The 13,405-nt window shown below is 40.6% G+C and overlaps 1 protein-coding gene across 1 annotated transcript in view; it reads left to right on the top strand.

The window, feature by feature from the left end:
* Positions 1-13,405, top strand: part of PDE6A (phosphodiesterase 6A) — a 67,778-nt gene extending 54,373 nt beyond the window's left edge. The window contains exons 15-22 of the mRNA XM_018553060.1: positions 3,519-3,606; positions 6,868-6,968; positions 7,663-7,770; positions 8,729-8,792; positions 10,001-10,075; positions 10,682-10,765; positions 11,856-12,012; positions 13,320-13,405. Coding sequence (XP_018408562.1) covers positions 3,519-3,606; positions 6,868-6,968; positions 7,663-7,770; positions 8,729-8,792; positions 10,001-10,075; positions 10,682-10,765; positions 11,856-12,012; positions 13,320-13,405 — 763 coding nt within the window. The remainder of the gene's footprint in view (positions 1-3,518; positions 3,607-6,867; positions 6,969-7,662; positions 7,771-8,728; positions 8,793-10,000; positions 10,076-10,681; positions 10,766-11,855; positions 12,013-13,319) is intronic.

Raw genomic sequence — 13,405 nt, 5'->3', positions numbered from 1 at the left:
AGCTATAGAGGACTACAAATCTCAGCAATACATTATATAGTAATGCAAATACCACCAGCTGTAAAGAGGCTACAAATCCCAGCAATACATTATACAGTAATGCAGAATACCACCAGCTATAGAGCACTACAAATCCCATCAATACATTATACAGCCCTGCGGAATAATACCATTAGCTATAGGGGACTACAAATCCCAGCAAAACATAGAGCAATGCAGAATAATAGTATATACATTTGCCACATACTCTGTGCTGCTGCTCTACTCTGGGGTTCTGGCCTAATGTATTGGGCAGAGCTTGTCAGGAGGGGTGGGGAGGGTCTTAGTAAGGGGAGATGTGCGGGTGGCAGAAGCCCTGTAAGTAGGTATTGCGTGGCTCCCCAGAAGGCTGCCGCAAGGTCCCCAGCTGGACCTAAGACACCAAAGTCAATTTCAAAAATTTAAGTGCTGGTATCGGTTTTTAGTATTGGGACAGAGGTCAGTTATAACGCAGAGTGCATTGGTCGATAATGTATGTCAGAGTGCGGAGGTCAGTAATGTAGCGCAGAGTGCGGAGGTCAGTAATGTAGCGCAGAGTGCGGAGGTCAGTAATGTAGCGCAGAGTGCGGAGGTCAGTAATGTAGCGCAGAGTGCGGAGGTCAGTAATGTAGCGCAGAGTGCGGAGGTCAGTAATGTAGCGCAGAGTGCGGAGGTCAGTAATGTAGCGCAGAGTGCGGAGGTCAGTAATGTAGCGCAGAGTGCGGAGGTCAGTAATGTAGCGCAGAGTGCGGAGGTCAGTAATGTAGCGCAGAGTGCGGAGGTCAGTAATGTAGCGCAGAGTGCGGAGGTCAGTAATGTAGCGCAGAGTGCGGAGGTCAGTAATGTAGCGCAGAGTGCGGAGGTCAGTAATGTAGCGCAGAGTGCGGAGGTCAGTAATGTAGCGCAGAGTGCGGAGGTCAGTAATGTAGCGCAGAGTGCGGAGGTCAGTAATGTAGCGCAGAGTGCGGAGGTCAGTAATGTAGCGCAGAGTGCGGAGGTCAGTAATGTAACGCAGAGTGCGGAGGACAGCAATGTAACGCAGAGTGCGGAAGTCAGTAATGTAACACAAAGTGCGGAGGTCATTAATGTAACGCAGGGTGTGGAGGTTACGCAGAGTGAGGATGACAGCAATGTAACTCAAAGTGCAGATGACAGCAATGAAATGCAAAGTGCAGATGACAGCAATGTAACGCAGAGTGCGGAGGACAGCAATGTAACGCAGAGTGCGGATGACAGCAATGTAACGCAAAGTGCGGATGACAGCAATGTAACGCAAAGTGCGGTTGACAGCAATGTAACGCAAACTGCGGATGTCTCAAACTCAATTTAGTCGGGGGCCACTGGACACATTTTTTAGTCCCATGGGGGCTGCTACTATACATCTTCATTCCCTGATGATCTAGCGGTGATCATTAGTAAGCTCTGCACTAGACCTTACTAATGATCCATCGTTCTGGGGGGGGGGCAAGGAATAACCTAGGGGGTGCAATTGCCAATAGCAATCTAGCTATTCATTTTAATTATTATTCTGACTACGGGGGGGAGGCTTTGGGTCACGGACGGACAGTGGGCACCTCCCTGAAATGAGAAGGGCACCTCCCTGGAATGACTTATTTCAGGTTGGGATCCCTGCAAGAATTTCTGCTAAAATCTCTTTACTTAGCTTTGGGTAGAATTTGGCATTTTTTCAACACCTACCAGCTTGTAAATAAGTCTCAGGCTTTCACGTTTTGCCATTTCACAATGAGATATCATTCACTTGATTTTATGGTGAGCATTGCTATCACCTCTGTCACCCAGCCCCAGATATGTGCTATTCCCCATAATAAAAGGAGACGATACCACAGGCCCAGTCAAAACATTTCTCAGGATAATGTTACGGGAGATTTATGAGGAGGAAAGGGCCAATGGTCTAGAAGCTTCTGAGCATGACTTAGAACATTTTAAGTATAACAACGCAATTTTTAGCTTGTCAGGTTTTTATTGCTGGATGCATCCCCATTAGGGGGATTCACTATCTTTAATTGTCCTGAATGATCACCAATGTCACCAATAAAAGCGAGGGTAAATCCAAAACTGCCAGAAAGTTACCATCAAAGCAGGAAAAGACAGGAAATCCTTCAATGAGGACACTTTTTCCCATGATAACTATCTGAAAAGGGATATCCCTCTCATTGGAAAGATATCCTCTCACTTCCTGTTGACTCTACATATCAAGGAGTGAAGGAAAAACTCCCTAATCAGATACAGGTAGCAAAAAATAAATATATAAGTAAAATAAGATAGTGGTTTAAGTTTACCCTTGCTTTATTCTATCCAAATTGAAAAAAAAAAATTGTTTGGTCCTTATATACTTTATAGTACATAAAGAAGCACAAAGGGATGTATGCACACAGGCAGGGCCGGATTTACTCCACCTGCCGCCCCAAGGCCAGGTTCCACAATATTTTTTCCCCACCTAACTTTATTGCTATCACACAGGAGATAACAAGCTCCTGTGTGATAGCAAGATAGACGGCCAATCATGGTGCGGCGTCCTGTTAATGTGGATAGACGCCGGAGGAAGTATCTGACAGCTGGGGGGAGGAGTTGCGGGCCTACAGTCGGAGCCTCGGGCGGCCCCGTTGTGATTGGACGGCGGCAGTCCTAAATAGGGGAGGAGGAGAGCAGATTGGCTGCAGCCTTGTGAGACACCATAGGCTGACAGCCCAGAACCAGGGAGCAAAGCGAAAATCCGGCACGGATTTCCAGATATTGTGACAGTCATCACGTCTAATACAGGTCTAGGGACATACCACAGCCGGAGTGGAGGAGGAGAGGGGTGAGCAGTCACTGCCGCAGAACTGAGGATCGGGTGAGTATTTCTTCGCCTCCAGAGAAAAAGAAGCAGGGTGTGTGTGTGGAAGGGGGGAGTGTAGCGCCACTACAAGGGTTCATTTTTATGAATAAATGAAACCAAGACAATATTATGATTGGCAATATTACTCCTACTTATGTTGGCTGCGCACAGGTTGATTTCATTAAGATTGATAGGAGGTGTCCATCCTAAAATAACTCACATACGAGATCCAATTTAAGGCAACAGATGGATGCAGTGCGATTACAATGAAAGCTTGGTGTTCTGCATACAAAAGGAGCCTACTGTCTATATTCGTTCCAACAAGTTTTTCCAGCATATTGAGACATTTCTGTATGATAATGAATACTTGAAAACATTTCTGTTTGTATAGAGGGTTCATTTTGATCAGCCCAAGTATAGGTTACCTAAAATACTGTCACATCATTCATTATAAGGAGATTCAATTGTTTGTATAAAACAATCGTTCAAACAGGACATTCTTCCAAATTGTATAATGGACCGTGTGCAATGCTGTTGTGCCTGTTGTTTGTTTTTTTGTCAAGTGTACTTTTCAGTGTGTAGTATGGGACTGTTTAATGGCAGGCCCATGTTTTCTAATGGCTTCTGATGTGGCTTCTTTGGATAATTTTGTTCCATATAGGTCAGGACATCCCCTAGCAAAGCTCCATGGGTCATCTATCCTAGAAAGACACCATTTGGAATTCAGCAAAACATTGCTCAAAGATGAGGTATAACTAAACATTCTGATGCAAATACACTGATAGCATGTACTGTATACTAACAATATGTCAACACCAACACACAAAAAAAAAAACCCTGATTGAAAAAGGGAATACTTTAGACCAGTGGTTCTCAACCTTTCTAGGGCCGGGACCCCTTGGTAACATTTGCCAAGTTATGGTGACCCCCAACCGTAAAATTTAGGGATGCACCAATACTAGTATCTGTGTGGGCTCTCGGGAGGCAATGCGGGCTCTCAGGTGGCTATTGGGACTCTCTGTAGGCGTCCAGTGTGGGCTCTGTGGTGATCAAGCACTCACCTCCCCTCACTTCTGCCTGCTCCCCTCTCTCTGATCCTCTCTGGCCACTGCTGCTGCAGCACCATCTAGGAGAACTGACACTGCTGTGCTAGGAGGAGGCTGAGGAGCCTCTTACCTAGAGCAGCACAAGGCATGTGAGGACCCCCTCAACTGTGGGTCGCGACCCACTTTTGGGTCCCGACCCACAGGTTGAGAACCACTGCTTTAGACGATATGGGGCTGAGAAGGATACATATGGAAAGCAGAGGGAACATAGGGACTCCAATAAACAGCATACTAAATTCTGTTAAGGCAAAGCCAACTGTTACTTATACGATGAATAACTTGGAATGCAGAGAGGGGCATGGTAGGGAAGGTGATGTAAGGTGATCAGTAGGGACAAGCATAATTGGTCATTTTCAATTCGACAAAAAAAACAGGTTATTTTGGCAAAAGTGTATTGGAGTGAATAGGGAAGGCTAAATAAGGATGCTTTTGGTGGCTTATAAAGGTACAATAGCCTTTAAATTGGTTATGGTGGTTGGAGAAGCTCCTTTGAACCATCCTGGGCAAGTTCTTGTGCCATAAAAGCTGAAAACATGATGTTGAATATTGAAGAACAGAAGAACCCTAGCTTTAATCCAAACCCTAACATTAACCCTAACTCTAACCATGTCAGGACTGACATAGTGATCACATGGCTTTGTTTATCAACAAAGGGTTTAGGTTAATGCTAGAGTTAGTGTTAGGATTAGGGTTTTAGTTGGTTAACAAAGCTGTTGTTCACCGTGAATGTTGACATGGTTATCACATGGCTCTGTTTTCTAACAAAACCATGTTTTTGGGTTTTTTTAAAACAAATTTTACCTAAACAATTTGCACAGTGAATTTTGAGCCTAATTTGGATGCTTTTTTTGGTGAAGGTGAAATCTGTCATTTTGCTGCAAAATACATTTCAGTCAAATCGTATCACTCATCCCTAGTGGTACTAGAAATACAAAAAGAAACAAGGGTGCTCATAAGAGTATCAATGGATTTACATATGTATTCACACAGATATAAGTAATGTAGGTAATGTTCACCTCATTGTATGACCGAAATCATACCTAAGCATAGCATGGCAAACAGACTTTAAGGAAATGACACCTCCACCATAGGAAGGTTGGTAATAGAAAAAGATGATGGGCCATTCTGTAGTTAAAGAAGAACTCCAGGAAAAATTATTAACCCCTGCAGTAGGGCTACCCCCGCACTGCAAGGGTTAACTGCTTGTTTTTGTCTTGAAAAACCCGATGCTCTGAGCTGCCTTGTTTTTAGACCGATCCCTAGTGCCTCTCTCCCCCTCCTCTGCACATGTCTAAGGTCCCGTATATCATCACATTTCATACACAGTGGGGTTAATTTACCAAAGGCAAATAGACTGTTCACTTTGCAAGGGATTGTGCACTTTGCATGAGAGGTTTACCTTAGCTTAGTGAGTGTGGTGATACTTTGTAAAGAATATCCAATCATGTGCAAGGAAACAAACAGCAAAACGTTTTCTTGAACATGATTGGGTGATGGAAATCAGGAGAGCTTCCCCTCATTCACTGAAGTAAGGGTAAACTTCACCTGGTAGGTGCAAATTCCCTTGCAAATTGTACAGCGTATTTGCCTTTAGTAAATCAACCCTTGTGCATAGACGTGAGGACACCAAGGAAGAGTCCAATGTTGCAGCAGAGGAGGAGACAGGCTGAAGGGAGCACTGTGGCAGCTGGCCAGCTTCCAGGTTTGGATAAGAATATCTTTGTTTTTTTAGCACCTAGACAAAAACGAGCATTTAACCCTTGCAGTGCGAGGATAGCCAAACTGCAAGGGTTAAGAAAAAGTTTTTTCTTGAGTTCTTCTTTAACCTTTCAAAGTATCTTAGGCAAATGATGATAGTAATGCTGACATATGAAGTAAGACTAGTTTCTAAGTGTACCAGGCCTAAGGCACCTTAGTCCGATGCAGAGGTAATACTGCACTCGCATTGGAAAGGCTTATATAGATTTGTTGCCATACAAAAGAATACAGCACAGCATTACATGGTAGCATAGCATGGTGTATTTATGACATGGCAACAAATCCAGGGGAGCCCTCCATTTGAGTGTGTTATTACAGTTGCAGCTGGTACACTTAGCAGCTACCTCATTTGACAGCATTTCTATCATCATTACCTGAAGATACTCTGAGAAGATATTTATAGATTGGTTCATCATTTTTTCCTATTATAAACCTTCTTATAGTGGAGGTGCCATTTCCTTAAAGCCTGATTGTCATGTTACATGTATGTATGATTTCGGCTAAGGTGAGCATTACCTGTCTATGTGGATACAGATGTAAACCAACTGATACTCTTTGAGGCACCCCTGTTTCTTTTTGCCTATCTAATACCATTTAACCCCTTTGAGGGATTGATCATTTCAATTGCTGCCTTGAAGTGTTTCTCCTGAAGAACACAAACCTAGGGTTGGATTACTGTGTTCCCCTGTCTTTTCAGCGGTTTTAATATTGTGCTCATCCCCAATGGTCAGTGTGAGTAAGAAGGGAATGTAACAGAGGTTTGAAACTAGATTTACTTCTACAGTTTCCAGCTGTATAACATAGTCACACGTAATCATACCATTTTATATCTTTGCCCTGCAATCTAGCCCTTAACGGAGAATAATGCATAAAAATTACTGCATCGGTGTTCACTTTGGTGCGAATAGAAAAACACAATATACCTCCCTTCACTTCTGATTATCTTTAAGTCCAGAGAACGTTGGCAGCTGTTGAAAGTGGGCGAGATAGGTGAAGCTGGGATTGGGGTTTAGACAGATCAGGCCGACTTTAACAAGCCCTTTTTCTATTTTTAATGGCTGGGAAACGTGCCAATAATTAAGATATTTTAATGATAATTTTTAATAAATTTGCTGCTTTGATTTAATGTGGTTCTGTTGTTCACAGCAAGTAAACATCTACCAGAACCTGAACAGGAGACAGTACGATCATGCTATCCATATGATGGATATTGCAATCATCGCCACAGACCTGGCTTTGTACTTCAAGTAAGTTTTCTCCTTTGAAATAAACCGATTGGGCAAAAGATGAAAAAATGCTGCTTCCATGAATCTCAAAGATATCACATTTTAATAAAACTAAGAGCTCATGCATTTCAAATTGTATTAAGGGAATTACATTTTCTGTAATTTACAGCCTAAAATCGGAGTTATGACATGCATAGATGTGAAAGTGATACTTCAGGCAAAAACTGTTCTTTAGAGAGGATAGGGACCTATGTCTGTTTTTTACTGCTGTCTGTTTTCCTGCTGGAGACATTTCCCTTACTCCCTTTCCCAGTAACAACAGGAAGTAAGGGAGAATCTCCCCAATGGGGCAAATGGGAATGCCAAGCCTTGTCATTAAAAAGCCCTTCAGGAATTGAATTTATTACAGGTATCACATTTGGTTTCTTGTCTATTACCCTTATTTGGGTGTTTTTCTTCAATGGTATTGTGTTTGACAACAGTCACATTAGGGTACAAAACTACAGACTAGCATCCAGGCACTACTATTTCCCATAGCTACCACAGTTCTAGTTCTGCAAGCTCTGAAAGCATAAGGCAAGGATACACATAAGTGGAACAACACCCTAATGATCCAAACATTACCAACCCATGGAATTAAATATGCATATAGTAAATACTAACATGTTCTTGTCATATATTGATTTAAACTGATGCATTTAATACTTTCATACAGGAAAAGGGCTATGTTCCAGAAAATAGTGGATCAGTCTAAGACATACGAAAGTGAGAAAGCATGGACGGAGTATATGATGTTGGAACAAACCCGCAAAGAAATAGTCATGTATGTTTAATAGTAGAATATATAATTGCTAATTTAAGACAATTTAAGCAATGAACAGTGGAGGAAAATGGGGCGATTGTTCATAGCAAACCAACTAGATTTCATCCTCAAACTATTTATCTGATTCATAATTGTCAATATCAACATCTTGTTTTCATCAGCCCTGCCCTTTGCCTAGTTAACCATATATATTATACATAATACAGTTTATCATATTTATTAGCTCGCCATATTTACCGGGTTCACTCGCCTCTCGATCCTGTCACGGCTCTCTGCCGTGACAGGGGGAGGGGCTGGATTCCCCTCTCCCCGCTCCGATCTGCCAGCGCTGACTGGCGGAACGGACGGGCGAGGTACAGCTGGCTCTGTCTCTAGATAGGCAGAGCCAGCTGTCACTCACGCAGCTGGGCGGATCCCGTCATCTAAGTCGAGATCCGCTCCGGCTGCGGTGTCTCAGTATACCGCGAGCTGTAGCTTGCGGTATACTGAGCTTAGGGTAACGGGAGGACGCTAGTTTGTGTCCTCCCGTTACCCCAAGGAGAACTATGGGGGAAAACACTGACCCCATAGTTCTCCTTTAAAGCTGAACTCCAGGAAAATACATGCAAATGCCCACTTAAAGTCCACAATACCTCATCCTAGTAAGTACATGCTGATTCTGGATAATACCTAAACTAACATGGTGCTGTCTTCCTGGAGAGAAAAGCAGATGAAAGCATTGTAGTGAGATGTGTGTGAGAAGTTAATACCTCTGACTATTAGACTTACATGGAAAACAGTACTCAGTCTTTTTTGGGGGGTTAAAACCATATCCTTCCGAATAGTCTTTAGTTTTGCTTGAGTCTGTTGCATCAGTAGTCAAATTCTTGTAGTTTGTTGCCATCTTCGATTTGTAAAAGCTAAAAACCAACTGAACGTTTATTAGTACCTAACATATAACCATTTTATTCTTATATAGGGCAATGATGATGACAGCCTGCGATCTCTCAGCTATTGCAAAGCCATGGGAAATACAGAGCAAGGTATACATCTTGAAAAAGAATGGCAACAACTCTTTTATATAAAACATACTACACACACACACACATACACACACACACACACACACACGATACAAATATAGAGTTAATGCACTTTATTGCCTTTATATTTATTTATTTTTTGCCTAAAAATAAATGTTAAATGTCAGTTTTAAATACATTTTTATGGTGCTCCTGATTAACAGGCATGCAAAGCTGAACTAGTATATGCATTGTATTTTTTATACAGAAGATTTTGTTCAGTAACTAGACGCTTTAACAATACAACTGTTTGTCCAGCTGTCAGAGGACTGTTGTGTTCCCACAGTGGGCAGTATTTATGCTGAGTGATTATTAGTTCCAAGACATAGACTAATTATGCAGAGTCGACAGAGAGAGAAACATTGCAAGGTCAAGCGCATTCTCAGAGTGTATTTTTCCATAACATGGTATTCAGAATTCTGCTGTATTCTTTAACTTGGGTTACTAATTTTATTTTGCTACATAGTAGTAATTTACAGGACTCTACAAAAACATACTGTACACTATATTTAAAGATGAACTCCAGGCGGCACAAACTTGTTTGATTGAAATATATTTCTCAGTAGCCTCAAAAGCTATAAATCTACTTTGTGTGCACCAAATGCTTTTGCAAACTCTGTTAGAACCTTGTTAAAGTTGCAGTGACATCATCATCACTGTGCCGCACATAGCCAGTGCAGAGAGCAGAGCTGTGGGAGGGATCCACCAGACCTCCATCCACTATAGGCCTCCTGCAGAAAGCTACAGGAGGGGGCAGGTACAAGACCAGTCACCCTGTACAAGGAGGGAGAGCAGCAGTGACTGGTCTTTATTATTTTGAAATGAGGTGTACAGTAAGAGTCACGGTTCTGTAATCTGATGTTTTGGAGAGGGTGGCGCAAGGGTTAGCTTGCAGGAGAGAGATAGTTGGTCTATCACGTGATGCTAACAGCCAAAGATCAGGAGGAGATGAGTCAGTAGCACATGGTCTATCTCATAGTATATGTCAGTGCCAGAAAGTGTTGTCACCCTTCTTATGCTATGTACCTATATGGCACACAGGAATGGACGGAGCATAAGACTTTGTAAATTGTTTTACAAATAAACAGTTTGTATACATGTTCTTTAAAAATGTATGTAACTGTTTAGCTGGAACTGCCATTTCATTCATTAGAATGCTTACTTTGTAGGTTGCATTGTTGGTTGCAGCAGAATTTTGGGAACAAGGTGACTTGGAAAGGACTGTATTGCAGCAAAATCCAATCGTAAGTATAATTTATGAAGAACTGTAACAAAAAACAAAAATAAAGATATTGATAAATAGCATTCAAAAACAATTTTTACCTCTGAGATTTGCATGCTCCGTTGCTAATGCAATGGCCTGCATTAGGATGGCGCAAAGGATGGCGCATGAAGTGTAAGCCTTCATGCATACAAACAAGGTACAATGTCTGAACTGCAAAGATGAATTTAATATCATAGTGAACTCAGCAATACTATGTATTTACAGGCAGCAACCAATCCAGTTTCCGCTTTTATTGTACAGTGAACATAGACCAATGGAAGTTGCTTTGTAATTGGCTTTTGTGGGTCTCTTCACATATTAATGAAATTACCTTTTTATATACATATATATATATAGATATATAGATATATAGATATATAGATATTATATATCTATATATATAAAATCACCTTTTTATTAAAATTTTTATTAATTACATATCTTTACAGGAATTTACACATATTTAACACAAAAAAGAACACATGAAATCAGATTTTGTTTTAACAATGGAGTGATAGAGTGAAATCATTTAGAGAAAATGGTGAAATATACATATTTCATAATATGTTTTGTTGTTTTGTTATAGCCAATGATGGACAGGAACAAAGCTGATGAGCTTCCAAAGCTGCAGTGTGGTTTTATTGATTTTGTGTGCACATTTGTATATAAGGTATGTATTTAATAATGTGATATGCTATATTTTAGTCCATAATAGCATGTATCACACCATAAGTGATTCCTTCATCAGGCTGACATAGTGACTGCAGTCATTATGTTTGCCTGATAAAGGAACCACTCATGGTTCCGAAACGTTGCTGTCCACTAATGCCACCATGTATTCGTAACATCTAAATAAAGGGTGTTTGACACAGTGGAACAGGTGTGCGGGTGACTACTTGCATATCATCCTTCAATTTGAGGACACACAATAACAGATAAGGCAGATATGACTAACAGATAATGAATAAGCCTGTATATGAATAGGGAAAATAATATGCAGATTACCGCAGGGAACGTCTCTTAGTATTATCCAATTTGAAAAGGTTTCCTAATGACATCAGGTTCTGATCCAAGCGTGCCACGGTCATCAGGAGCATCAGCGTTGTGCTAGAGTTCTTTGCTCCTTCGAAGATGAGACATGGGGGTTGAATGTCCACCCCATTCACTAAGCTAAGGGGAAATTTCCTTGGAAAATGAACAGCCTGTTTACATTTAGTAAACCCACTCCAAAGTGCTCTGACATATTTATTGGAATTGACCAGATCGTGGAGAGCATCTCTTCTCTTAATATTATTCACAATGGTTATGCAGGGATATTATTGCAATCCTAGAAGACCAAGTATCATATGGTATTTTTCAGACTATTCTACAACCCCCCTTCCCCTCCCCCACCCAGACAACTTCACCCACCAGCCATATTTTTATTGGGATCATGTAGTCTCGGCCTGACAAATTGTTTACATCCTACCAGTTGATATTTTTTCCCCTGGACTGCATCTGCATGTTGGATCCTCATAGATGTGTATGGGGCCACCTCCTGAGTGTCTACAACCTCAGAAATTGGCCCTATAGATGTCTATAAGAAGCTAGTGGGAAGAAGATATAGCCTGCAGGATTTAAGCAGTGCAGCTGGCCAGCGATGTGAAATGTAAATTAAATATTCATGTAGGGCCATGTTTACACCAAAATGTTATATGATAAAACATAATGATTAGGGCAGTTAACCAATAACCTATAACGTAATGTTCATATTAACACAGGAGTTTTCAAGATTTCATTCAGAGATCCAGCCAATGTATGACAGGATTCTGAACAATAAAAAAGAATGGAAAGCTTTGGCAGATGAGTATGATGCTAAAATGAAAGCTTTGGAAGAGGAAAAGCAAAAGAAAGCAGGCATACAACCAGCAAAGCCAGGTATGGATGACTTTATCCTAGTCTGTTCAGGGAAAATGATCTTAATACATTTATCATATCACAAAGATAAGACTAAAAATCTCCTATTCTTGAGGCGCCAAGAAACTGGACCTGGAGTGACATGATTTTAAGTGTAGTTCCACTTGTGCATTTTAAATTGTGAAAATCCCAGTATATGTTTGTTATGTTCCCATTCACACAGCAAAAATAATAAAAAAAATATTTATTACCTTTTAGATGTTCCTTTGGTGAAGGACTTTGTGCAGATTCCAGACTTCTCTGGGCAGTCTGAGAGTGAAAGTTAAGGGACAGACTGAACTTCCTCTCATTGACATTCAAAGCTTATAACCTTTAACCCTCTGGTGGGACAGAGAGTTTGAAAATCTAGATTACAACTGATAGTGACATCTACCAGAAAAATGCAGACAGGGTTAATTAGAGTAAACATAACTTCCCACAGGGAAAAGTTAGGTATGGTTTTTAATCAGGTATAAAGCACTTTAAAAAACAACAATGTTTAAATATATTTTTAAGTTATACTATGTGAATGGGAACATATAACAAACATACAACAGTTGAACCCCCAATTTGGCTGCAAAAGTGGAAATACACTTTCAGCTGTTATCATGTATAGGCAACTAACATCATATTTGGCTGACATTCAGATCATACATAATGGCTCAACTCTATTCAAACATATCTACATTTGTGTTTGCCTGCAGACTTATGCCCATAAATGTATAGGGAATGAATAGTGTTTTGTATACATTTTCTTTGTTATATTTATATTATTAGGAAAAAATACATCTTTAAAAATGTTTTCTTTTTTAAGTCAGGTAAATATAAATATTGAATTGCCACATTTCCAACTTAGCAGGAGTTCTAGGCTCTTTTTTTACATGCTTTTAATGCTGGTTTTATTTACTTTGATGAAAAAGAATGGTTTACAGAGCTAAATAGCGCAAGCCGAAATTTACACACAGCCCGATAACCGAGGGGAGTGACTTGTCCCTCTGTCTGCTTGCTCTGTTCAGACAGCTCTGTAAATTAGAGAGACAGCCGGAAAGCAAGCATATTCTGCCATTCTTTATATTTAGTAAACCCATAAGGCCATATGACACCGGAGTCATGGGTGAGCCTTGTGTTAAATCTTCATTTGAAAAATAATAAATATACAGTATATATAAGCAGTAAAAAAAAACTTTAAAAACATGTAAATGTGTCTCCAAGTAAAATGACATTCCCAATAAATTATATAAATGGTTGATGCTACACAAGACAAACACATTTTCTTTTTGTCTTTGCAGCCCCAGCCTCAACAGGAAAAGAAAATGGCGGCAACGTCCCAGTAGTCGAAGAAGCACCTCAGTCCAAAAGCTGTTCTATCTTATGA

Source organism: Nanorana parkeri, unplaced genomic scaffold (assembly GCF_000935625.1).
Source record: "Nanorana parkeri isolate BGI_ZX_2015 unplaced genomic scaffold, ASM93562v1 scaffold107, whole genome shotgun sequence".
In the NCBI taxonomy this organism is placed as follows: domain Eukaryota; kingdom Metazoa; phylum Chordata; class Amphibia; order Anura; family Dicroglossidae; genus Nanorana; species Nanorana parkeri.
Note: the sequence above shows the minus strand (reverse complement) of the source record. Positions and strands in the feature narration are given on the sequence as shown.